Source organism: Aquila chrysaetos, chromosome 12 (assembly GCF_900496995.4).
Source record: "Aquila chrysaetos chrysaetos chromosome 12, bAquChr1.4, whole genome shotgun sequence".
Classification (NCBI taxonomy): domain Eukaryota; kingdom Metazoa; phylum Chordata; class Aves; order Accipitriformes; family Accipitridae; genus Aquila; species Aquila chrysaetos.
In genome coordinates, this window is record NC_044015.1 from 5,340,185 (window position 1) to 5,367,315 (window position 27,131).

The following is a 27,131-nucleotide window of genomic DNA, read 5'->3' on the forward strand; positions in this document are numbered from 1 at the left end:
AGCTTCCCCGTCAGAACCTGGAGGGTTCCACCAGAGGGCACAGTGGCAGCCAAGCTCATGGCACTTTGGCTCTACAGAAATCAAAAAGCAGCTTCAGCTCTGGGTTAATGATGCAACTTCAAAACCGCCTCTCAGAAGAGGAAAGCTTGCACTCCTGCCTGCCTCTTCTGAGTGTCCATGCTGGCACCTCCACTTCACTTTCATCATGAAAGGTGTATGTGGAGATGGGACAGGGAGTCATTACTGCAACCACCCCAGCACTGTCAGTCTGCTACATTCAGCCCTTGTTGGTCTCTTCTCTTGCGGTCGTCTCGTGGAGCAGCCTCGGATTCTGCCCCTCTGCAAGGGGCTGGTAGATTGGGTGCTCCCTGGCAAATTCTGCTCTGAAATAAGCTCCTCTGTTGGGTCTGGAATATTTGGCTGCAGAGCAGAAAGCTTTCAACTAGAGTTATCTGCAGGGCTAAATGGAAGAGGTTTTTTCTGTCAGGATATCCTGTTGCTTGCTTCCATGGCTGACAACAACTGATTTTGGTGATTTTTGGATTATCTGCTAGACCTGGAACAACATGGACTCTCAGGCAACTGAATACACTTTCAGCTGGTGGCAATATCTGCAAAGACCTTATCCTCTGTACCTTGGCAGCATTCTCAAAGGAACACTGGAATATTTTCCCTTGGGCTCAAGAGATAGTCTCTACCCAAACATTTCATGCAGTCCTAGGAGAGTAAATGTCTTCCCTTTTGCAAGCTGTTGCTGCGCCAGCTGTCAGTGAAAACTGATTTTCTAACTACTGTTACCCTGAGCTTGAGGTTGAGTGGATGTTTAAGAGGTCACCTTGTCCATCCCCACCCCGCAAAAGGATCCACTCCCCAGCTTTTGCAGTTTATTCTTAAAAAATGCCATTAAGGGAGATTTCACAGTCCTCTGCGTGGTCTGCTTCTGTGCTTAACTTCTCCGTTTACATGTTTGGCAAAAAGAAATTCTCTCCCCTCCTGCAATACAAGCCCGGTAATTCTTTCTCTTTTACATATTTGAAGGCTATTATGAGATCTCAGCTGTTTTCTCCAGACTAAACAACCCTGGTTCTTTCCTCTTCCCTCACAGGTCATTTTGTAGACAGCTGATGATTTTCATTGCTCTCCTCTTGGCTTGCTTCCAGTCACTCCATGTCTTTCTCAAAACGCAGCACCCAAATATGGACGGCGTGTCTTGCACGATCTCATTTCTCAGTGAAAGGTTCACTCTGTTTTGTGGCTTTGATTTTAATCAGTGAAAGAGGAAACAATCAAGTGGTTAGCGTGAAAGAGAGAGCTACCAGGTTGCCACCCCTGGTGCTGAGGGTCACTCCAAACTGGTGGTTTGGAGCAGAGGGAGGAGATGCGGGCAGGACTCTACACCTGCTTTTGCTCCTAGGTGTAGTCAGCAGCGGGATGGAGTAGGTTACCTCGCGGCGTGCGGGGGGGTTAGGGCTCCGCTTTCAGGTGTGCAGCACTGCAGTCTTACCCTTACTGAGTTCTGCTCCCAGTTTCCCTATTTGCTGTGCTAAACGAGAGCAAACTGCATCACTCTGTGCCTCAGTTTCCCTTTATACACTTACTTCATTTTTAATCAAGAAGCTGTATTTCAGTACAAGTTTTTGGTTAGAATAATGTGAGTTTGGCTGGGTTGTGAGGTTGGTTTTTTTTTTTCTTTTACAAAAAAAAGGGGAAGTGCGTTTATGAAAAATAATGTGGTTTTGATCAATACTGGCGATTAGAACTTTTCTGATGTGTGTTCAACATTGCAGGAAATAACAGCGATAGCAGGGCAACATATTTGATAAGTGCGAGCCCAGAAGGAGACAATGTTAAACACAAACCAACAAAACCAAACCCAATCCCTAGAGAGATGGAGTGCCTTCAGGGCAACAGAAAGCTCCGTATTGATTAAATTAAAGACAAAATCCCCATCGTCACGTATCTTAAATATAAAAATCTTCCTGTACAAAGCAAATGCAACCTAGCACCTACAGGCGCACCCGGATCTTTGAAGTAGTTTTCAATTCCTACCCCGAGTCTGGACAACTCGCATCCCGTGCGTGGGGGACTCTGGGTTTCCTCTCGCCCGCGACGCGCGTCTCGCATCCTTCCTTGCGCTCCCTGCTGCTTTCCAAATAAGGGAGTTTGAAACAAATGAGGGAGCCCTGTTTTTAAAAAAAAATAAGTAAAACTACCCACAGCTTGTTGCACAGATGTGGGCTGGAGGAAGCGCTGGAAGCTCAAATAGACTAAGTTTGGCGTCAGAAGAACCGAGCGGTGGCTGGAGCTGCGCTCGCGTACGTGGCCAGGAGAGCGGCGAGCCCTGCCGACCGCCGCAGGATCTGGGTGCGCTCCCACGGACGCTGCTGTTCTGAAGTCCGATGGTGATCGCTTCAGGACTGCTGGTCCGTGCAGGATTCTGAACAAAACCCTAGTATGTCACTCGCTTGTTAAAGGAAAACTAATTATTCTGACTCGCTTTGGAAGGCAAGGCTGCCTTGTGGCGCTCGGTGTTTTTCAGCACATGGATGCTGTAATGGTGAGGAACGCGCCGCTGCCAAAACACAGGTGCTCGGTGGCACGTTATCCAACCTGGGTTTTCCAGGTAGATGCTAACCGGCAGCGGGAGGCAGGCACCCCTCTCCCGGGGGTGCCGCAGTAGGCGACTTGGCCACCTGTAATAGGTTGTGGTTTACGCTTTTTCCTGAAAAACTTTTCATTGCTTTGCCTTCACACCGTCTCCTCCAGAGCAGATGTTTCTCCTTGTTGGGTTTGGTGGGTTTTTTTGTACGGATCTCTTTTTGGACGTTGCCCCAGGAGAAGGGGTACGGGCGCTACACGGGGCGCTGCTGCTGAAATGTGCGTGGTGAACCCAGAGAAGCCGTCTCAGAAAAAAGCCCCTCTGAGGGGGGCCGTCTGGCAGAGCAGGCCGATTCTTCCACGCAGGGTCTCGGGTGGTAACGCCGGGACGCGGACTGCCTCTGCCGCCGGTGGGGCCGTGTGCCCGGCAGCCCCGGGTGGCCGGCCCGAGCCCCACGTCCTGGCGGGTCCGTCTCCAGCCCCGCGTCCCGGGTGGGCGGGTCCGGGGGTCCCACGTCGTCCGTGTGTCCCCCTCCCCTCCCCTCGGTGCGCGGGGGGGGGGGGGGGGAGGGCCGGGGCAGGGCAGGGGGCGCCGGCGGGCGGCGCTCGGGGCTGCCGCGCGGGTCCGGGGCTGCAGGGGGCGCGAGCGGGCGGACGGGGCGGGGGTCGAGGGGCGGGGGGCGCGGGACCGAGCCGCCAGTCCGGCCGGGGCGGGCGCGGGGGAAGATGCCCAAAGCAGCGCTGCCGGGACACCGGGGGGGGCCGCGGCGCCCGGCGCTGGGGTAAGGCCGGGCCGGGGGGGGGGGCGGGGGGGGGGGGTGGGCGGTGCGTGGGGGCCGGGAGGAGGACGGCGGAGCCGGCTTCCCGCCGAGCAGGGAGGCGGGGAGGGACTATATCCCCGCGGCGTGCGCGGGCGGAGGGATCCAGCCGCGGCGGGAGGCGGGAGCGGTGGAAGGGGCGGGAGCGGAACCGCGGGGGCGGGCGGAGCGGAGCGGCCGCCTTCGGCGTGGAGGAGGCGGGAGGGCCGCGGCGCGGCGGAGCGCGGAACGGCGCCAGGGCCCGGCGGGCGCCCGCGGCGGCGGCGAGGCCGCGCTCGGGGGAGGGCGGCGGGCGGGAGCGGGACGAGCCGCGGCCGCAGTCGCCGCCTCCCGGGGCGGGGGGTGGGTTGGGGTTGGGTTGGGGGGGGGGGGGGGGAGAGGAGGCGGCGGGAGCGTCCGGAGCGCGGAGCAGCCGCCGGCGGGAGGAGAGCGCGGCGGCCGGGAAGAGCCGGCGGGAGGCGGCGGCGGCCGGAGGCAGGAGGGAGCGGCCGCGGGCCGGGCCGGGCCGCCATGGAGCGGAAGAGGTGGGAGCGCTCAGCCGGGCCGCGGCGCCTCTGGCTCGGGCCCGGGGTGCGGGGTTGGAGAGGGGGGGGGGGGTGTCTCGGGCCCGGTGGGGGGCCGGGAGGAGACGGCCGCCCGGTGGGAGGCCGGGGCACCGGGGAAGGCGCCGGCCCCGTCTGTCGCTACGGGTGGACGTGCCGTGGGGGCCGGCAGGGCTGTAGGTAGCGGGTGGTCCGGGCACCTGTACCGATAGGTACCGTAGGGGCTTGCGTTGGGTCTCGGGGGGGGGTGTTTCTGCCAGCACCCCGCCTTGCTATCAGATACCTGCCGTGAGGTGATGAGCACCGTGGAAGGGGGCAGTGGCCTTTTGGGACCCCCCGCCCGTCTGTTCAGAGTGGCTGATGCCTAGGAAATACAGTTACTTTTCTTTAATGTCAAATAAATAAGGTGTTTGCGAAGTAGCCAGGGTGTTGGTGGGAGTGGTTGCCTGCCGCCTTAGGGCTCGTATCTGCTGCTTTTTCTGTACATTAAGGAATTTGGGGTAGGGTGAAGAAAGAAGCTTTGGCCAGCCTGCGGTGATGGCTGCTGCGATAGATGAGAGTCCAGGGGCAGGGCTCAGGATGTGTTACCTGTGAGTATTGCTGCTGGGGGAAGCATATGGCCGGGGAGATGCTTGCTCTGCCTGGAGGATTTCTATTAATATCAATGTATGTCTCATATGGCTGTAGGTGGGCCATATGGATCCTTCCTGCACCCATAAGAGGCAGCCTGAGTGCACCGGCAAGCGGATGTGTGAAACTTAGGTCCATCGGGAGCTGGAAGAGCGTAGTAGAAGTTATCCAGGTGTCCTTATCTGGCCTTTCTAGTCCGTAAAATGTATGCGATCAATTTCTGCATGTGTTAGGTTTTGTTTCTTAAATCAGATTATGGCTGTGAAAAAAGCATGCTGTGCTAGGTTTTAGGTGAACCAGCAAATACCATCCTTGAGAGCATGAAGCTGGAAGTGCCAGCTCCACTGCTGCAGCTTGGAGTCTGTGGGGAGAAGAAAAGACCATGGGCAGCAGCTAGAGGAGGTGCAGCTGAAAGCTTAAAAGATCCTTGTTTTTCCAATAACTTATTTTATTTGTAAAGTTGCAGTCTTAGAGCTGAACTTAAAGTAGAGGGGGAGAGAGGATAAGTATCCTATTTTTATTCCCAAGTTATAATGGATTTTCCCTTTATATCAATTTGGACAGAGATCAAAGGTATAATAGGGCCCTGCTGCACTAATTTTTGGTTGCTGTTGCATTTTGCATTACCTCAGAATGGAAAATACGTGTGTGGCAATTTATTAATACCTCTGCTATTTCTGCCTGTTGTTTACCTGGATGACTTTTTTTTGTCCGGCTACCCTGAATGTACAGATGCAGTAAGTGTTTGTGGAAAATTGCATGCGTGGTTTGGAAACGAGCACTTTCATGTGCAATAACCAGCCTTGAGAATTAATGCTGAGCCAAGGTGATCAGTGGTGGGGTGGCAGTTACTGCTTTTGCGAACCGTTGTTTAGGGCTACTGTGCTTTCTATTGGAGGTTTCCTTTTGTAACCCTAGGCACTGGCAGCACAAGCTTTCTGCATGAAGGTTTCTGCTGAATACGAGTTCTGCTTTGGGCAACAAGACAAATGGGTTGTGTGGAGTATGTTCAGCCCGTGAGATGTGAGTCTGTGCGAGCTGGTTGCTGGCTGGAAATTAAACCCTCCTTGAGGTGTAAGTCCCTGGGCAGATTTTTAGGAACAGTCCTATAACCTCAGTCGCTTACCAGCTGTTGATTGTGCAGAACTTTTTTAACTGGAGTGTGTTCTCTCATCTGCCTGTGGCTTAAGAGTTGGGAAACCCAAGAGGGTGTCTAGCTGATGTAGTGGGGCTTGTGGGCCAAATTCGGAGCGAGCAGGAAAGGTGCAAGATTTCAGGAAGGGGATTCGTGTCGGGGATTTTGTGAAAGTGGTGGGTTGTCTTTGAGAGAGTTTTGGCTACAAAGGTTCTCTTCAAACTCGGTGTTCTCACCTAGGGGAAGGAGAATTTAGTGCTGCTTTATGTGGCTTTTCTTCATAGTATTTTTCTGCTGAAGGTTTGATGACCAAGTGTCTGAGAAGTTTGGGATCACTGCTCATCTCTGCTTCGAGGAGTTGTTGACATTGCTGCTCTGGAAAACTTAACAGAACTCTTGGGTGAAGCTTATTTTGTTGTGAATTTCTTACCTATGTAAAAAGCTGAAGAAAAGATTTTTAACACCCACCCAAGTATATTTTGGTCTGTATACTTTTTTTTTTTTTTTTTCCCCAAAAAGGTGGTGGAGGACAGTGCTTTTACTGACACTGTACTTTGCTCTTTCTTAGTTGTTCATTTTTATCCGCAGTTCCCCCAGGGAAGCTCTCATGATGTTTGAGATAAGCCTTATAAAAATGGCTGGTTATATTTGGGGTCATTCCTGTGTTATGGGACTGCTACTTGGGTTCTTGTTTAGGCATGGGGTGCTTCTGGAAATTAAGAGAGATTTTGCGTGTATCAAAGTTCTTTGTTTTGGGGTTGGGTTTTTTTTTGTGTGGTCAGAGCCCAAGTTACTGAAGAAAGACAACCCCGTTGCCCTGCAGGGCAGGGAGCATCCCTTGCACTGCTGCCAGCCTCCGTGTGCCTGTAAATACTGCAAGGGACAGCTCGATTCCCCAGGGCTGCTCCGTGCAGAGCTGAGGGCACCCGTTTACGGAGGGATGGGGAGATGTCGCTGCGTGGATGTGTGAAGACGTGGGGTGGGTTATGGCAGCTGGAGGAGTCACCCGGTTTTGCTTGTTCACGCCAGTGCTATTTTATGTGCGCTGGTGAAAGCTGCGGGTATGTCTATGCTAGCCTGTCCTGGGTTAACCAAGTTGTTGGAGTGTGGGACCACCGAGGCAGGAGTTGATGCAGATGCTGCAGCCAGTGATAATGTGAAGATGCTGCGAGAGAGGGGGACGAACGGTGGCAGTGTGTGAGGTGTCCCAGGTACGCATCTCTCCCTAGGAAGCAGTGTCGGGGGGCATACGGCACTCGAAGGGCCCCAGCACCCGGCTTTGTCTTGAGCAGAGCTAGGGAGAAAAGTGCAGCGGAAGGAGGCTGGGGTGGGCTGTGACTCCCCAGCTCCGTGCAGGAGGAAGCATGATTGAAACAGAGAAGGAAAAACATTTTACATTATACCCGTCACCCCTCCACCGAGGAAATGAGGCTTTGGGCATATGCTATTGATCACCCTTTTTACGTAGGTTATTCCTGTCTCCATTTCTTTGAAAGGCAGGCGACGTCTGGGTTTGTTCAGGGTTTTTTTGTCTTTTGTCCCTTGCTTTCCAAGTTGTGCAGATCCTGCGTAGGCTAAATGGGGAGAGCGGAGGGGAGGAGACTTGTGTAATGAAGGAGGAGGGGAGAGGGCCTGGGCTTGCAGTCGGTCTCTCCTTAAGAATATAAGACAGGAAACAAAGGGTGAGCTGCACATGGAGACCAGCGGGCACCTGGCAGCGCCTGGCCCTTCAATAGCCTGCCAGCATTCAGCTTAATCCGCACCCAAAAAGTCTGTGAATAACAAATGAGGGTGGCTTGGATTTGGGCATACCACCCCTCGGTCCTCTTCGGGTCCGTTTTGTTAGTGCCGAGGCAGGCTGCACAAGCAGATAATGTGTTGGAGCTTTTGATGGACGAGCATGTAAAATCGTTTGCAACTTTGCAGTTGCCTTGCTTTTCGTAACGTGGTGAAGTGTGAAAGACCTTAATTCAGGAACCAAGTACGGCGCGCTCACAGTATTGGTGCCTGCAGTGTTTAGAAGAGGTTGGGTTTTGCAGCTTTGTACCAAGATGTCTCTCTTCTGGGTCTCTTCAAAATCTTTGTCTATCAAAAACAGAAGTGCAGAGCAAAGCTTTTGCTCTGGAGTGGAAGGAGGTAAATTTCGTATGTTGTGACATTTAAAGGGCACCCAAGCATTTTAACGATGTTCAGAATTCATAAATGCTGGTTTACTGTTTCTGTGCCTTGTGATGTGCAGCAAGCAATCCTGCTGCTCAAGTTTTGTGGTTTTTTTGGCTGCTTCCCCCCCCCTCTTTTGATCCTCTCAGGTGTCTGTAGGTGCCCTCAATGGCTGCGTCCTGCCAAGCATGCTCCTGCCAGAGGGACCCCAGGAGCTCCAGAACACACCAGCCACCTCCTTTCTGTTTGTGTTTACTGAGCAAGTTTACTGTCAGCTTTGAGTTGTAGCTTTGTTTCCCGGTCTGCCATTGTTCGGAGAAGCTTGGTATGGTATTGCCTTTTTCAAGACATAATCAGAATAAAAGTTTTTCTTCTGAACATTTCAGTGCTTTTCCTTTGGGCCAAGCTTCCCCAGGAAGAGACAGGACTCTGAGTCATTTCAGGTGGGTTTTTTTAGACATATGTGGACTTTGAGCAGCTTTTCAGATCCATTGCAAAATTACTAGAACACATACTAAACAAAAAAGCTGAAGGGCTATGTTCATTTAAAATACTGTCTCTGAGTATATTGGGCTCTGTTGTTCTGGAAGTTATGCTGCACTTCTAAGTGCACAATTCACTGTAATGTATTATTTTTAAAATTACTAGGACACCAAACTGTAAATTGGAGCTGCGGATCTTGGAAGAGGAAGCAGTGTCGTATTCTTCATATAGTAAGAGTTTCTCTCCTTGGCTTTGCTGATGGCAGCGATGGCTCTGGCCTAAAAGCTGCTGGACTTGGTTATTCTTTCTGGATTGAGGCATATAACTCCCTTTTATATTTTTAAAAAGTGGTTTCAAATTTGAGTCTGGACCCAGTCTCTGTTCCTATCTGCTTGTTCCTACTCCCTGTGTCATCTTCTGACCCGAGTGTTTGTGCAGCTCCGTAGTGAACTGCTCCAGCTGAGGAATAATCAGTGATAAAGTGTTTCCTCCTCTTCTCCCTGCCCTCTAAAGATGGATTATTTTTCCCATCTGGTTAACTGTGCATTTGCATGAACGCTTTCATGCTTGAGCAGTGGTGGTGGCAGGGAGTAGATACGGGTCAAGATAAGCAGCTTGGGAGCAATTGGGGCCAGGAGCTTGCTAAGCAGATGCTGTGTGGGGGATGACCACAACCTTTCGGTCATAAGTCCTTTGAGAGCCTTTTTTAGATTTCAGTTTAGTATAATTCATATTAACCTTGTCTCTCAGTTTTTTGGAGAGCTTTTAATACTTTGGCTCTTTCTGGTTTTTTAATCTTTTTTTTTGTATACAGAGTCTGACTTGGACTAATTGGTTTGCCACTATCCCATACTAGAAATTCTACCCTTAATGCTGTTTTTTCAGACCCTTCCCCTAATAAAGGCTTCAGGGAAGCAGATAATGTGTTGAAAAGAGGCTTTTTCCTTTGAGCTTTTTTCCTTTGAGAAGACTCTAGAGAGGTTGTTAGTATCGTACCACTGTGACCACCACCACTGTGGTAGTGGGGTCTATGCTGCTGAAATAGTTAGTAGTACTTCTTTCCTCTCATCCTGTGACAACTTTATTATTTCAAGTTATTCTTGGCCTTCAAGTAGAAACCTTGCAACAAGTAGCCTGCATTTCTGGCTTAAAGAATAACAGAAGAAAACCTTAATCACAGAGCTCCAACTGTCCTCAGAAAGCATTTGAACATCATTGGTGTTGATTTGTCTCCAGCAGGTATAAGTTGCATTGCTACCATTTCTCTCCTCAGTAGAAAAAATAGGGACTCTAATATGTAGGTACTGCTTCTAGTCATCTGAAGTTCAACGCTTCGATATTGTGAGGTTGCTCTGGACTGGGTTGTTGAACTCAAGGGTGCCACCACCGTGTACAATGGGCAACCGGTTAGTGAGGTCTCGCTGGATGTGACCGTACATCTACTAAATGAGATCCTTGGTACATCGAGAGCAGAGGGTATTTGTAGGCTAGGGAGGAGATCACCCTGCTTCCATGCACTATGGCTGAAAAAAATGTTCTAACACTGCTAACTGCTCTTTAAAAGAAGAAAATAGATAAATAGGGGTGGGGTGGTAACTGGCATTTTTGGTCTTAAAATGCCTTTCACCCAACTAACGTGTGTTTAGTATGATAGATGTATGTGGAAGATTGAATATGCAAGTTGCAGAAAACCAGAAATAAGAGAAATGAAGGGAATAGAGGTGGTGTTATGACGCTAAATGAGAACGTGAAGAATACTTTGTGGTTATTGTCTGTATAGTTCTACATTGCAGTCATAACACATTGACTTATTTTTGCTTTATGCATAAAAAATAAAAGAGCTTGCCTAGCATTGCTTTTTGTAGTAGTGCAAAAGGTTATGCTATAGTATTAAAAAAAAAAGAAAAATGCCAACAAGGAGTTGGAGTAAGTTGTGCCTGCTTGCCAGGTTGTAGTCTTTCATGTGAAACCAGGTGTTTAAAAAGAATCTCTCTTCTGTTTTGCCATTAATGGAAAGTTTTCCAAGGTTTTGACCTTTATCTTTGCATCAGTAAAGCTTTGTAAACCTTTGCTTTGCAGCTTGTCAGCCCTTAACTTCTGTTCTTTCTCCTTGCTACTACGTAATCCTGAAGTTAAGTGTTTGGAATGCTACCAAAGACTTGTAATCAAACCAGAACGTGCTATTCCGGGGGGCGGGCGGAAAGGAGTCCAAGGAGATGTTTGTGGTGCTAGTCAAATGTAACACTCCTGGGAGGAGAAATTATGCTTGAAAATGGGCATTTATTATTTGAGACCACTGAGTGATAAGTACATCTGTGCTGATATCTTCCATGTTGGTTATTGGGTGAATTATGCTATGTTCATTTATGCCTGGTCTGAATGTTCCTTTTTACGTATAAAAATGTAAAAACATGGTTTGCACTTCATGTCTCTTCCACAGTAATCATAAGAAGGAGTTAATATGAAAGCAATAATATCCATTTAGAGTTTAATATGAGCTTCATTCTTGGAAGTTCAGCACGTGGTGTTTTTCATGAAGGAAATAAAAATAGCCTCTCCTGAGCTGCAGCGAGCACTGGTATTGAAGTCCAGAGGGTTTTAATTTCCCTCCTTGTTTCTTTTCTGTGTTTTTTCAGCCCAAGTGGTAAAAAGTTCCGAAGCAAGCCCCAGCTGGCACGCTACCTGGGGAGCTCGATGGACCTGAGCACTTTTGACTTCCGCACAGGAAAAATGTTGATGAATAAAATGAACAAGAACAGACAGAGGATGCGCTATGACTGTTCCAACCAAGCCAAAGTAAGACTAAGATGCAGTGGCAGCTTTCCCCTTTCTGTCTGCTATTGTACTGGCCAGACCGCCTCTCAGAACAGTATCTGTGATAGCGTGAAAATTAAGCATTCTGTAATTAATGTGTGAAACTGGAGTTGTAGACGATAACATCTCTGTTATGGGGTGTTGGACAAATACTGCAATTCACTGATTCTTCCAGGGTGCTGATACCATGGAAGAACATTGCGGTACTGCTAACCCCAGAAGGGCTGGAGGGAGGGCTGGCATCTTTTTCTCTTCCCCTCCCTGGCGTGTGAGATTGCCTTCTCCAGTGCAATCTCCTCCAGACCCCTGACTCTCCAGCTGACTCCTGTGACTGCAGCAGCTCTGCTCTGCTCTGGCATTTGGTTTGGGAGAGGAGGGAAGAGTGGCCTGGGGCAGCAGGGACGAGGTAACGCAGCCTCCTGCGAGCGAGCAGCTCCATGGAGCTATCCATAGGCCGTGCTGGTATCTCGGCTTTGGATTTGATCTAAGGAGGGGATGCATTTCGGGCAAAAAGCTGAAGAGGCAAGAGGATGGCAAGGCCTATTTGTAGAACAAAATAAAAGAGTCTGTGTTTGGCACCTGGTAATTTTGATTGTTAAGGTTTAGTCATGATTACAGTGACATTGGTATACTGCCTGTCTGGATAGATTGGCTCATGTCATTCTAAGTGTCTTTATCAGATGCTAAAACCTTTTGCAGAACCCAGAAGCTTATGTCTATGCACCTAAAACATTAAATGTGGAAAATAGCATAATGCTTGTTTTCTAAATATGTCAACCACTCAAGAATCACCATCATCAGAGTGATTGGAACATTTACTTACAGTGCTAGGTGCTATGGTGATATTTTAAAAGAAACATGCCTTGCTGCAGAGACCAGCAGCTAACACACATCTCATAGGCTAAAAATTCTGCCCAAACCTTTCAATAAATGTACAGGTAGTTATCATGGGCTTATAAATGGATTAGCATACAGATGGTTCAGAATGATATTTGTCCTGAATACATCTTTTCTACATCTCATGAATAAATATGTTAAGCAGATGGAGTGTCTGCATCCTCAAGAACAAAGTATGTCCTACAGCCATTTCAAGACTTGCATGTTAGACCTCGGGAATGAGGAATGGTCTTCCTGTGTTTCCACTAACATAAAATGCAGTCATGTAGTGAAAACTTGTTTGTTATGAGCTCCATTTAAAAACTAAGTTTTGTTAAGAACTGAAAGTAAAAAAAGTGATCAAGGTTCCAGCTGTATTGATTTGTTTATTGGTGTCCACAACTGAATTGAAACAGAAAGGTTTAGAATGGTTTCTGGATTCACAAAATGGTCTATAAATCCCACTTCATAATTTTTCTAATTATTACAAATGTTGTGTCAGTCTTCTGTTTTAGTGATCTACAAATGACTTTTCAAAGTGCAAACTCAGTATTCCGACTCCTAAATTCTGTCAAAATTGGGATAAAACCAATGTGTATAAACTAGAATGAGAGGAGGCTAGTATGTTAAGTAGAATGTGAAAGAGTGGAAAACTTTGTTTAATTTTGATAGGTCTAAGGCAAGATTTGAAGGTAGTGACGCATTTTTAGCAGTCTAACTCATATAGCTTGAGATCAGACAAGTTTTCAAGTCCATGAACTCTTCTTTTCCCCGCTGTACATCTTCATGGCTGTACTAGCATTTTAGCAAATTGAAAATATTTTTGTGGGCTTTTCCCCTCCTTTTGTTTGAAATTTTTAGGGCAAGCCTGATTTGAACACAGCACTGCCTGTCAGACAGACAGCCTCCATATTCAAACAACCTGTCACAAAAATCACAAACCATCCCAGCAATAAGGTGAAGAGTGATCCTCAGAAAGCTGTGGACCAGCCCCGGCAGGTAAGGCTTGCAGCTTAGTAGCTGCTTCTCCAGAACTAAGAAAATCCTGGTTTTGCTGCTGGGAGTGTCCCAAAATAAACCACTTTAACTTTGCGATGCTGAACAAATAGTCCATGGTAATTTGAAGTCTCTGATATTTCAGAAACAATAACTTACGGTGCTGCCAGCTTTAAAAATCAGAACAAAACCCATTTCCAATATACAGTTAATATGCTGTCTGCACTGTGTTTTATAACTAAACTCCAACCTTTGTTTAGATTACAATTCTGCTGTAGTTAAGCCTTCATTTCCTTAATGCTGAAATTAAGTATTATCTACAAATTTAGACAGACATGGTAACCACTTCAGGGGACATTTGCATTGTGATTAGAATCACTGTCAAGTGTTCCAATTGTATCAGAATTCTGTGTTTCAAGAAATCCCTGTTCCTGTACAGACCACATACAATGTGGTGTTTGTGATGTAGTGCAAAGGATTGTACCCCCTGCATGGGCCTTTTTTTCAGATGCGTGTCAGTAGTAGTTAACTCTACCTGTATGAATAAGGTCATAAATTCACTTGGAATGTCATTATTACTACAAAATCAAACTGATTTTCTTATCATACTGTGTATTTGCAAACAAGAGAATACACCAAAATTAAAGGAAATCTTTCAGTTTAATTTCATCTAGTGAAAGGATGCAAAAAGTATGCTTAGGACAAGTGTGGCTTTGAAGTCGGGCACTGGTAGAATAAGATGTACCTGTTCAAAGCAGCCTTTGGAAGGCATTCTCATTTCATTAATATTACCTAGAGCTGACAGCCTGTTTCCTCTGCAGAGCTCACACCAGGGATTCTGTGAATCCTTTCCTGTAGTGAGTCCATCTTTATAACTTTTGGAAACTAGATGTTCAGCTTCATTAGTCTGTTCAGATGCTGTCATCAGTATCAATTATCAGTACATTTTAAACTCTTGCAAGTCTGGTGGAATTAAAATACATCATTCCAAGACACAAAGTGATTTCAATAAAGTTTAAAAATACCCTATAAACTACCCATCTTTTACAATGAAAACCTTTTCTGCAAACTTAAAAACTACCTTTCTGAAGTGTGAGAGAGGTTCTATTTGAAATGGAGTTGGGTAGTTTGTTTTGGTAGTTGGTTTGTTGTGGGGGGGGGTGTTGTTTGTTTTTTTTTTTTAAACAGGTTGCTAGGGTTTTAGCGTGGTTTTCTAAAGAAGTAGAGCATGTGTGTTCATAATGTTGTTGCAGTTCTTCTAAACCCCTTGGCTAATTAAGACAATAAAAGAGGACACTAAAGATATGACATTGATATGCAAAACTCTGAGCTGGATAAAGATATGTATCCCTCTTGTGGAAGAGATTGATATGTGAGTGCAGATTGATGTGTAAATGCAATCTATTAGACAGCAGAGATCAGCCCCAGTACACAAAGATGTTGTAATCTGACCTGTGTAGTTTTGCTGCTCATGTTACTACTTGTTGTAATGCAGCTTCCTAGAGTCTGCTTGTGCTTTCCTTATGTAATCCTTTTTCTTTTTTATGACAACATTGGAGTCTGTTTTCTGAGAAGGTCCTTTAGAGGTTTTTATGTATATAGGTGTGTATATATTAAAAAAATAAATATACTGTATATATAATATATGTACACGTATTGGTTTATATATTTCATTTTCTGTTATGTATCATAGAATAGGGCAAACTTGCTCTTTCTTGTGTCTTTCTCTGCAATATACATCTAAGAGTCTGTTAAATTACAGCTTTAAAGTATTTTACCGGACTGCAGTTTATATTAACCTCTGGTCAGCAGACTCCAGATGTTTCTTCAAAATTTGAAAGCAGTGCTAAGTCCCATCATGCGCTGGCTTAAAATTCACCTATTTGAAAGTCATAGGCTAGAGAATATCCAGCCTGTGTATTTTGGCTGTGACTGTTCTTATTCCCCATGTTGCGAGCTGGTAATTGGAAAAGTAATGTGGGTTCAGTTGCACTCAGATTTTGACAGGCATGAAAAGGGGACATGTGTGGACTGTTTGGGGTAAATTCTTAGTTTCTCAAAACCTAGATAAAATTGCTTTCTTGCCAGACAGCTGGTACTCCAGCTATTCATTGATCATCCTTATATATGTAGATGGAGAGTTGAAGGTGTATCTAGGTAAAGTATCTGACTTCCCACCAAACCGTGCATGCACGTGTTCTTAAGCTTGAGGAGAACCTGTGATTCAAAATGCAGTAAAGGACTAGATAGATGTGGTTGTTCTCATGAGAAACTGCTAGAGAGGAATAAAATAATGCTTTACCTTGGGAAGAGCTTGGATACAATTCTTGCATTCTTTAACTTCTGTGGTATGTGTGACACAGCAGGAGAGTAATAGGAGTGTAAAAAAGGCTGTCCCACACTCTGTGCACTTAGATGAAAGCCAGCAAGCCTCGCCTTGCTGTTCCAGTTTAGAAGCAGTGAAAGTACCAGTCCCTGGAAGAAAAGATCTCTGTCAAGGCAGCAAATCGGGACAGAGTTGTTGTGGGACTGATTGGTAATGAGGATTGTTCCTTACTGTCAGATATGGCAGACCCCTTCTGTAGTAAATCCAATATAAAATTGTCTGCAGCAGTGTTCTTCCCCCTTCAGATAGTAAGCAGGTGCTTTGTGTAGTTGTCAATTCCATTTCTGTTTTGTGCCAATAAACACTTTCTTTGATGTCAGCTCTTCTGGGAGAAGAAATTAAGTGGACTGAATGCTTTTGACATTGCAGAGGAGCTGGTGAAAACAATGGACCTTCCAAAAGGTTTACAAGGTAATCAGAGTCTGCCCTTAACTCCAGGGGTGGCATTTTGATACCAATCAGCGGTGATCTGAAGGTATTGTGTTTGACCTCCTTGTTCTCCAGTGCTCGTCAGTGCTGTGGACCATTCCTGCTTCAGCAGGAACTGTTAGTACTGTGACTGGAAGTCTCGGTGCCCTTTGTCCTGAGGAGATACTGAAGCAAAGCTTCTTGACTTTTTTGTGTGTGTGTGTGTTCATTTTCCAGAAGCAGAATGGAAACAGCTTCTATTCCCAATTAGGTTTTTCTTGTGTAACAGAATGAGGAATTGATCTAGGTTTAAATAACCCTGGAGAGAGTTGTACAGGTGCTGTTAGAAGTGTTTAGGACTGAGATTTATGTTGTGTTACCTTTCTAAATGACAGTATATGCTTTGCAATTAAAATTTAAATAATGCCTGTTATCCTGATTTGCTGTTCTTTGTCTTGTGCAATGTTGATTATCGCTTTTCCTCCCACTTGCAGGGGTTGGACCTGGTTGCACTGATGAAACCCTTCTCTCTGCTATAGCTAGTGCTCTGCACACTAGCACTATGCCTATCACTGGACAGCTGTCCGCGGCTGTAGAGAAGAATCCTGGAGTTTGGCTAAACACCTCACAGCCACTTTGCAAAGCATTTATGGTGACAGATGAAGATATTAGGTATTAACTAGAAATATCACTTACTGTCTTGGAACAAGGTAGAAAAAAATTGTTACACAAAGCTGTTCTCATACAGGCATGTACTTAAAGGCCATTATTTTTTATTTTGACCATGGTTACTCTGAGGTTTCAGGTTCGTATTTGTTTTTCATGTCAGAGTATGTCTGCTTTTATTGAAAAAGGTGTCTGAATTTGAGTAACCTCGATTAAGGCGCTTCTGAGCAAAGAAGGGATTGGAGAAATCCTGAACAGTGCGTTTCGATTCTCTTCACCTTACTGTGTGTCAGCAAAGGACCAAATAAAATCACTAACTGCTGCGGTGGCAGTGAACAAGGATGCAATTTATTTAGGTATAGCTTGCTTTCAGTAATTAATTATATTGCTAAATCAAGACTGGTCAAATTCAGCTTTAAGCACTTGATAGAGAACTGAATATACGAAAGACACTAATCTGAAAGCATGCTACTTTGCATTCATTAACAGCGTTTAAAGGTAGTACTTGTTTTGACTGTTCGACTGATAAATCTTTTTGAATTACAGGATAACTTTTTTTGTGCTTGATTTATATATGAATGACCAGGAAAAATGGTCTGTTTATAACTTTGTGATTTCCCGTGGCTGAGATGAAATAGGAGTCCCATGAGCTGCTGATTGTTGATCACTTGTTTACTATGACTGACAGAAAAGGAGCTGTAGAATTTAAGGTTGTGACTCAAAAGGAGAATGAGCAAAAAGATTGAAATGGTCAGAAACTTAATTTCCTCCAATCTCATTTCTGGAAATCTGAGCAGGGTAGCCTGACTTTTTCTTATTTGAATTAATATTAGTGCTAGGAATTTAAAAAAAAAAAAAAAAAGTCTTGAGTCAGCTGCTAGATTAGGCAAATTTCAGGCAGAATTAAAAATGGTGCAATCAATGCTAAGGACTTGTAATAGGCAATACTGGACAACTTTTTAAAGTGTTTCTTTCATCTTCACTTACAGTATAATGCCAGGCAATTTTTTTACAATGCAGTTCTTACAGAGGGCTCTTTCAAAGCCATGCTTGTCTGCCCAGCCTCATGTATGAGGAATTTAAGATTCCTTTCTCTTGAAAGAGGCAGCTTTGAGGATTGATGTCGGTGTTCGTTGATTTGGGGCAGGAAGCAAGAGGAACTGGTGCAGCAGGTGCGAAAGAGGCTGGAGGAAGCTCTGATGGCTGACATGCTTGCCCATGTAGAGGAAATAGCAAGAGATGGGGAAGCACCTTCAGAGAAAGAAGGAGGCGAGGAAGAAGGAGAAGAGGAAGAGGAGGAGGAGGAGCAGGACCATGACCAGGAGATGGAGAATGTATAGTCCAGGTAATGTGATAGCATCCTTTCTCACCTTAAACTGTACTTCATTGAATGCAGAAATGTTTCAGAAGGAATCTTAGTATATATTGACAAATCTTTGCATTTTAACATGTACTTTCAAAGCTGTAGTCGCCATGCTTTTGGGAAAAAAAAATCAAATATTTTGATGTGTGTGATGTATGGTGAGTGCTTGCATTGTCATGGAGTGTTCTGGGCCTTATGCCTGTGTCAGGTGGTCTAAATGTGTAACCAGAATGTGTATGTAAGTGCTTGAAGGATTCTGTCTTGAAAGTGGATCAGTTCTTAAAAATGTATTTGTCTTGCGATGTCAATTTTTTCCCCCTATTTATTTATTTATTACTTCCTATGATAGGCAAGAGGACACTGTGGGCAGAAAGGACAACTGCCACCTTAGGGACTCAGCTTCTCCCCCTGCCTCTCTCACTTTTGCATTTTTAGTACATGTTTTCTTGCAGTTTACATCAGAGGAGGGCATGTTTGTGGAATTTTTAAAATAATATTTGCAGACTGTTAGAAAAAGGCAACCTGACCATCAAAAGAGGAAGGTTGCTAAAAAACTTTATATGTGGTGGGAATTTATAAACTGAAAGTTACAGAAGAACGTATATATTCAAAATCTGGAAACATTTGAAAAATTTAAGATAGCGTAACAGTAGTAACTACCAGATTCACAGAAATGTGCCTTTACATTGTGCATCCCTTAAAAGTATCACAAAGGGCTTGCTGCTTGTTTTCAAGTATACCTCTGACTTTCACTTGTGCGGTGGAACTTTTCAAAGGTGCACTCAGAATTTTTTTTTTCTTGTCTTGTAAACCAAAATAGCTCTGAATAATGAATCATTACTGTGTAGCAGTGCAGAAAAAAGCATGTACATAAGGCCAAGTCAAGATACACCAACAGGAATTCCCTTAAATGTTGTATGTTGCACTAGATAGTGACAGTGCACTGTGCTACGAAGCAGAGTTTTTTCTTGCTGTGTTGTTCCTTGATGTGACCCTAGCCAGGAGCACTGTATGTATCGTCACTGGAGCTCATGCAGTGAGATGAAAACAGAACTCACTGATTTTAATTTTTGGTCGTTTTAAGTTTTAGCCTAAGAAAAGCAATTAGTGTTCTGCTGCTGAAATAGGATAGCCAATACCCTGGGTGCTTCATTATGTACACTCCAGAGCCTGTGAGGCAAGAATCAAGAACGTGGAGGGGGAAAAAGGGAATTTTTAGGATGAACAGCAGAAGAAAAGAAGAGCCCCTTTGGAGGGAGTGGCAGCTGTATTTCAGGTAGAAGGAAGAGTGATATATGTTAAGCAATCCTTCAGGCTGGAAGGTTGATTATAATGTGAAATCTGTTTGGCCTTTGGGAGACACCATCTTATATCTGGGCTCTCTTCTATTTTCCTGTTTTACCACATCACTAACAGTAGCTTTATTTGGACAGTGAATATCTTGCATTCCTTTCTACTACAAAGGTCTGGCAACAGCAAAGAACCAGAATAAACTGTCTGCTGAAGGTGAAAAACAGGAGATAAAGAAATGGATATGTTATGGCAATGGTGCTTTATTCTTTTAAGGGCTCACTTGCTATAAAGATATAAAAAGTTCTTACTGACTTACAAGGTCTTCTTTTCTCTTTTTTCTAGGGAGTTCCATCTAAGAATTCCCAGTATAAACCCTATCAGCAGGGTCAGCACAACTATTTACAAAGCCAAGAGTGTCTGCCAAGTAAATTGCACCAACAATCCAACTGTACCTATGAGCGTTTTGATGTACACTTCAGGAAATGTCGAGAAGCTGATGGTTCATTAATTGCTGGGTAGTTTTGAAGATGGAACTTGACTAAACTCTACTCCCCTTCCTTTTTCTAAAGGGGTAGGGTAATCGGGAATGCAAAAGTGGGAGGGAATAAAGGAATATAAAATGGTGGGAGGGAAAATACTAGGAACCAAATTTCCTGTCCTTTTTTTTTTTTTTTCTTCGTTGTGGGTCACTGATAGGTGATACGTTTTTAAGCTTTTCTATTAAAGTACCTTTAACAATGACCCATAGAAACAATTTTCTCTCTAACACAAGTGAGAGAGATGCTGTTTCACTTCTTGGCTACTCTGCTGTAGGCTACCTGTTTGTACCAGACTGTCAGGAGGTCATTTTATGCTGTGGATTGTCATTCCATGTGTCAATTCGGGTCGCTGAATTTCCTTTTCCTCGAAGGACCACATTGGTCTTGGAAGTGTAGTCTCAGAGATGAACTGCCAGTGCCTCTTCCACCTGAGGTTTTGATTAGTAGAGGAAGTTACACTTGAGGAATTGGTCTTACATCAATGGCAATTGGTTTTTTAGTTAGTTCCAGCACCACACTGAATGCACTGCCGTGCACGTTTTTGATACGGAGTTGTGTGTATGTCTGAGCATAGCCAAACAGAGTTTTGAAGATAAATATACCCACTCTGTGGTATATTTTGCTTTGGTTTAAGTCAGGTCAGAAGGACCTTCTCAACTCGGAATGGAAGGATGACTCATTTCTGACTGACAATGAGGAAACCTTCCTCCTTTCTCTTCTGGTGCCAAGAACCCTGACCTCTGTTTCTGTGTGTGCAGAGGGAAGGGGATCCATTCCAATAGGTGTGTCTACACATCTGCTTTTGTGTGCAGTAATGTTCTGACCTCTTTTAAAACAAGAAAGGAAAAAGGTTGATTTTTCTATAATTGATATCTAAAAATGAATCTAAAGCTTTTTATTAAGTATTAAATCTTTCTTATTTGCATGTGCAGTGAAGTGACCAGCATTTTGTGTCCAAAAATGAAATGATGTGAAACCTGCCTTAATGTGTTTATAAGTATTTGGCTTCACCATGGGTACCTTGATTGATTCCTCAGTCTCTTCTAGTACGTCTGTGAGCATATTGGGGTAACTTGTGGCTAAAAATGGATTTATCTGGGGAGGGAGGATAGGGAGAGGGGAGGAAGATGAGAGTTTATAGCTTGGAGAATGTGTTGACTAGGTTGCAAAATTATTTTAGTCTTAGGGTATCCATTGCATAATTCATGCGTGGATGTCTCAGCTGAGAGTACAGTATAAAGTGGTGGATTAAATATTGCGCCACTAACCAATTGTACAAGTTGTTGGTACCCCAAAACTTGGGGAAGAAAGTAGCTCCCAGAGCCTTTATCATGTAAGAATGATTAGCAGTGACAGCAAGGGACCAGGGGAATTGCCTGGAAAGTAATAGCCTTTGGGAGTAGTGCAGCTTAGTGATCTGAATAGGTTTTAAGCTCCTTGAAAAATATCCCATGCCAAAGTGATTGATACTATATTAACTCTTTTCTTGAAAGATTTGAAAATACAAAATTCTTTGGTATTGCTCATTTGGAGTACTGCAAGAAGACTGAATTGTACTTTGCTGCTGCTCTACCAGGTATTGCTTTGGGGAACCTTACCTGGTACTGCAGCCAGTGAAAATTATTTTCCTTTTTGAACAGTCTGTTATGGTTATTATTCTGTAAATCTGTCCTCTTGTAATTCATTGTGTTGAATTAAATGTTTCTCACAAAGTAGAGATTCTTCTAGTCTGCGTCAAGCCCCACCTGGAGTTTTTGTGCTATGCCCCTTCCAGTCATTTCTGTGGAGACACTCTTGCTTTTTTGTTGTGGGCTCCATTCTGAGATTTGGATCTTGCTATTTGGGACCCAGCAGAGGGGATTACAGAGTGAAACTTGTGGAAAGCCAGTTCTTGCTGCAGAGTCCTGCTGTGTCCTCACCATGTAAGAGGCTGCCAGGGTCTCCTGTCTAACGGGCAAATTGCTGATATGGTCCTTTGAATCTCAGCTCTAGCAGTTTATAACCCATATTAGAGGTGTTCCTTTGACCATGGCAATCTTGTTCTGACACTATTTCTTTTGTAAAACTTGTTTAGTATCTAGCAATGTCTTTATTTACTTTTATTTGAATCTAAGTATATTATAAACACATGTATATTATAAACACATGTAGCACCAGAACTTAGATGATTGAGATGTTGATACTAACATTTTGATACGTTGAATATCAAGTTTAAATTGCTGCCAGCTTGTGTGCCAACTCTTTTGTTTTCACCACGCTACTTTCCCTGTCCAGCTCTCTTTCTTTCCTTCAGTCCTTTAAAAAGTTCATTAATGTTTTCATTCGTATGGAGGAGTTGACTGTTCAAAGTACCAAAAAGGGGCCCAGGACTCCTGTCGCATCCAAAGAAGCTAAAATAACTTTACCTGCTTATTGAGACAGGTAAGTAAAGAAAATATTCCTTTTAAATGAGCCTGATGTCTTTCTCATGTTGCTGCAATAATAACTGGATTAGTTTGTCTTATCACAGCCTACTGCCATGGATGTGACTTATGGGCATATAGTGGTCTGCCATCATTTAATATATCCCCAAGATGGAGAAAGCAGTTGTTACTTGAGGTATATCTTGTTAAGCAGATGATTAGTAAAGAACATACTTAAGAAAAATAATTGAGTGGAATTGGGGGCAAAACTTACCTGTTATTAATATACAGCGGTTGTTACATGAGAACATATTAACAGTGGCGTCTGAGATCCAAGTTCATCTGCTTGGAGAAGTACTAGTGAGGGGATGCTTTCGAAACTGGTAATTCTTTCCGTCAGTGGTTACGGCAGCTTCCTGTCGCCCTCAAATATTATGTATATATGTAATACGGAGCTGCAATGTGAAGTAGCCTTGGGTTTGTCCTGCACACTGCTTGCACTGGTAAGCTATTTTGATTATTTTCTACTAAAACAATAGTACCAAGCTCTGTGGATGGATAGTTATATCGATATAGTTTAATCCTCTTCGGAGATAATATATAAGCATATTCTAACGGTCCTTATGCAGCTTCACTAAGAGGTAGGATCTTGTCCAGTACAGCTAAGGTTTTGCATCTTTTTCTCTAGACAGTGTAATTTTGGGTACGTACCACCTGAGTTCACATAAGCTACATTTCTTATGCTGTGTCATGCTCAGTCAGGTTTTTCTCGTTTTATCTGGAAACAGCAGCCAGCCTAATTCTAGAGGGCACTGGTTGGAGGAGACTGGGGGATGGACTGGTTTCATAGATGTTGGTAGATATGATGAAAATCCTCGAAATGCCGTTTTACTCTGCAAAGGTAACAAGGAGTCTCTTTTTACAAAGTTATTTAGAACTTCTGATTTTATCTTGTGCAAAGTGTGTTGGAGCTGTTCCATTAAGATGGCTCAATTTTTTTTTTTTCCTCTGCTTTGTTTTGCAAAACTAACAAAGGGAATGTAGTTATCTCCCTGTTTGTATTACCAGTGTTATTTTTACTGAATTCTAGTTGGATGAAATTTTGTGCAATCAGTAAAAATAACAAATTTGCATGGATATTGGTACGGTCTGGATTTGGCCTGCAGAACTTTTGTAGGTGGTTCTGACCAGGAAAAGTTAGCTTCATTCACGTCTGAAATTGAGCTTGCTGAACTGGCTTTTGAGCAAGAAAAGGGAGGAGTTTTCTTTCTTGTAAACTGAGCACATCAGGAAAGGAAAACAGTAATGAATGACATGGCTGGACTCCGGGAATGTAGGCATGTTAAACCCTGCCTGTGGAGGCTTTGGTGTCATGGCTGTGAGTTGTTCTCTAGTGATAATATTATGTAAAAAATATTTTTGAAGTTAGAATTCATGGATAAGTGTACGCTCTTGTTCTACTTCCCATGTGAAAGGAGGCTAGCTGAAATGAATTTTCCAAATCAGAAACGGTGTTTTCATCAGTAAAACAAATCTTAGTTACTGTGGGTACTGAAAGCATGCACTGTGTACCAGGCAGACTCTGCTCAATGGAAGCTTTTGATCAGTGCTAGTTTATCAGCTACTGGTCGAGGTAATTTTGCTTCTTTATAGCCCTAAGAGATTGCCCTAATGCTCTTCTTGATAAAGGAAGAAAATGTTGAATGCGAGTATAAGTGAGGGTTTAAAAAAAAAATAAATTACATTTTGCAGCTGTCTTGCTGAAAACTAACCTTGTACAAGCTGGCTGTGGTAAATTGAGGAATAGAGGGAAGTGGCAGCAAGCTGTCCTGTTAGTTAAAAGTTTCATTGTGTCAAATTAGTATTTGTGCTAGTCATGTGAAAGGCACCCAGTTGCACAGCTCAAGGCTACATCCACATATTTTTGAAAGACTTTAAATCCACTGATGCTGCTGTACCTTCTGTAGAGCAGCAGGGTCATTCTGTCTCTGTAGTATGTGTTGTGTAGCTGTACAGTAGCAGTCTCCCTGGTTTAAGACGTTATCCTTCAGAACACACAAGGTGTTCACCTGAAGCTTTCTTTCCAGGCTTATTTCTGATGTTGGGTATTATTTCTAATCTTCTGTCCTTAAATTTCCTGACCTAATACTTATTCACCCCTGTCTAACTTTGTCTTGGCTCCTGCTTATCAACTTCCAATTGTTCTTTTAAAATCATTATGAAATATATCCTTGCCTTTCTTCCCTCCCATTCGCTATCAAATTTTACCTCTGTGGCAACTGTCACACTTCTGTATGTGGGAATTATTTTAGCAACTTACCCCCCTGGTAGGTCTTTCTGATGAAAGAGAACAGCATGCCCAACCCGGTGGCTCCTTCCAGGCTGACCAGCAGCACTTACGGGTTCGGAGCAGCCATTGCAAATGGCAAGAGGCCCTGGGACCTCAAATGCAAAGGCTTGCACTTTAAAGGAAGCGTGGCCGTGTCCGTCTGCACCCAGATTTCTCACTATCTTCTGTTTGGATCTGTTCCTGGGGTCTGATAACCTACCTACACACTCAGCTCTTCCTTCTGACTCTACACCTGGTTGCTTGGGTGGTTTGGCTTTGGTTTTTTTTTTTTTTTCCCCCACTCCTACTCTTTACTACTTTGCAGGAGGTAGATAAAGCAGAACATCTGAAAGCATAACTAGTCTTTCAGCACTTCTGAGTCATGTCCCTTTTTGTCTTGCTTTAAAGAGAGCCCATTCTGTCTAGACTGATTCTCCTGGTCCTCAAAAAGAAGGTAGAATAACATGTTTAAAGGCGGAGGGGGCAGAAGAATGTTTGTTTAATGAAGAAAAAGTAAGTTTTTCAGGATTAACTCTCCAGTCAGACAATCCTATTTATTTGGGATTACGTTCATAAGAACAATCTCCAAGAGTCCAGATGCCCGTGCAAGTCTTTGGATGATACTATTCCCTATCAAATAAAATGCATATTCTTAGCTGTTGTCACTCTGAACAGAAATTTCTGCATACACCGGAACTGCTTAATAACAGACTTTTCCTTTGTGGTTGGTTGAGGTTCCCAGTGTTGCATATTTTAGCTCCCTGTTTTAAATAAGTGTACAGATAGCCATGAGAAGGTGGTGTACTAATTTTGCAGCACAGAAAATAATGTCCTGCATGGGACGTAGTGAGCTAAAAACTTGGATTTGTTCTCAGATTAGCAGGGATTAACTCTGTTCCCCTGAACTAATGAGGGAAAACCATTACCCTTCAGTTTGACCACATGACTAGCTGGAGTATATGAGAGAACAGCATTTGCTAAATGATATTTACAGTGATAGAGCATTTATGAGAATGAGGAGAAAAAACATTTTGAACTTCAGAATGACCCACCAAATTGCACTTGAAATTGTCAGGGTTATTGGTTAGCAATCTAATTTAGTATTGATGAGTACTGATATAACACTAACTGCTGGTAATATATAATATTTACTGGGAATGGTAAATTAATATTTATTTAATTCATTAAATAAATCTCTTAAAGTTTAGTGTTTTACCTTAAGAGAGTCACAAATGGAAATAGTTTGAGGCCATGCAGAATTGGAATAGTAAAGCAATGAACGACCTTTTAACTGGTTTGTGTCTGGTGGCAAGGTTGAGGAACTGCTTAGCTGTAGGAATCTGGTTTCATTTGCATATACAAATTACAGGTCTTCTGATAAATAGACCCCCAAGTTTGAGCTTTCAGAAGATGAATGCTAGAAAGTTATTACTTGGTTTTGTTTGTAATTTGAGTCCTGTTCTATGTCCTGGATTAGCCTATCAAGCACATTTTATGGGGTTTAGTGATCTGAAGGGCTGTAAAACTTGAAATCTTGGTGTACCATCCTTTATTTTTCATGCTTTTGTCTGATCTGTAATTCTTAGTTTTCCATCAAGTGGCTGCTCCACAACTTCTTAGAAAATCTACCTGAAAGCTAGATTCTTCATTAATCTAATACATGAAAAAGAGATGTTTGCTAATGGCTTCCCCAAAGTGCTTTTTTAATGTGCTGCTGTAGTAGGGAAATCTGTTAAGATAAAGTTGTGGTGGTGATACTAAGGTAACAGAAAAAAGGCTGCTCGGCCTGTTGGTGCCGAGAGGATCACAGTTGTCCATGTTTTGAGTTATAGAATAGTTGGTAAGCTGTAGCATGTGCCTCTAATACAGTTTTTGCATGTCATGTTGACATTGAGCCTCATCACCTTGAGCTGTCTCCATATGTTGTTCCCTCAGTCAGCTACTCTGTGAGATGATTGATCTCAGACTTAGGTCATTTTTCAAGTTACAGATCTTGTCAATCTGTCTGGCTCCACCTACATGCAGTGATTCAGCTCCTGATGTGCTGAAATATTCCCTTAAGCCTTCCCACACACAAGTAAGGACTTTTTTATAATTCTTCTCTAAGCTGTACCACCTCTTCTGTGCTGTGCTCAAAGCCTGTATTTTTTGCATGATGTTTGCATGTGCTTGAAGAACAGTGCAGAAAGCAGAGTTTGATCTCCTAAAGAGTGAGAGGAGCAACAACAATAGTTCTGTAAAAGTATTTTTTTTTTCCCTAAACTTGGATCCCATTTATAGCATTTGGCTAATGTGCTGTGACTTAGGCGAATGGATAACTGTGGGTTTTTCTGGTTTGTTGGGGGAGGGGGATGTCCCCTTATGTGTTCAGTAATCCACTCTTTAGGAGTTGGTCTGCAAAAGGATTGTCTTTATAGCAGAATAAATATTCTAGCTAGGGTGTTGTAACTTCTGCCTCTGCACACTTGACCACATAAGAATGGCTGTTGCAGAATTGTACTTGGGGGAGTTAGGCTTGCATAGCTGTCGTGGTACTAATTACTCTGCTGTAGTTATATCAGTTTCCGCGTAGAGGAAACAGCTTAACGGGCTGTTGTTAACACCTCTGCTTGCTTGAGTACAGTGTTCTTTATTTCCCTGTATTGGTCATTTTGGGGGACATCTTTGTTCTGTGGATAGCCAGAGACCAAATG

At 43.8% G+C, this 27,131-nt stretch overlaps 1 protein-coding gene across 4 annotated transcripts; it reads left to right on the plus strand.

Moving 5' to 3' along the window:
* The first annotated feature begins 3,324 nt into the window (after positions 1-3,324).
* Positions 3,325-21,422, plus strand: MBD3 (methyl-CpG binding domain protein 3). Of its 4 annotated transcripts, none has more exons than XM_041127859.1 (8): positions 3,325-3,380; positions 8,270-8,326; positions 11,003-11,162; positions 12,918-13,055; positions 15,759-15,849; positions 16,341-16,518; positions 17,660-17,857; positions 19,511-21,422. In XM_041127859.1, exons 1-7 carry the CDS (start codon positions 3,325-3,327, stop codon positions 17,850-17,852), a joined length of 873 nt encoding a protein of 290 aa, XP_040983793.1. In that variant the 3' UTR covers positions 17,853-17,857; positions 19,511-21,422. The 4 variants fall into 4 exon arrangements, with proteins under 4 accessions (XP_040983793.1, XP_029888760.1, XP_029888761.1 ...); XM_030032900.2 differs by lacking the exon at positions 3,325-3,380 and adding an exon at positions 3,894-3,940; XM_041127860.1 differs by lacking the exon at positions 3,325-3,380 and adding an exon at positions 8,532-8,596 and having other exon boundaries at positions 8,276-8,326.
* Positions 21,423-27,131: the final 5,709 nt, after the last annotated feature.

What these genes read in the sequence shown, in the direction of transcription:
- MBD3 (XM_041127859.1), top strand. Translation starts at nt 3,325, where the DNA reads ATGCCCAAAGCAGCGCTGCCGGGACACCGGGGGGGGCCGCGGCGCCCG. An exon ending in CCGCGGCGCCCGGCGCTGGG is followed by an intron (nt 3,381 to 8,269) that starts GTAAGGCCGGGC and finishes TGAACATTTCAG; the next exon opens with TGCTTTTCCTTTGGGCCAAG. An exon ending in CCTTCCAAAAGGTTTACAAG is followed by an intron (nt 15,850 to 16,340) that starts GTAATCAGAGTC and finishes TCCCACTTGCAG; the next exon opens with GGGTTGGACCTGGTTGCACT.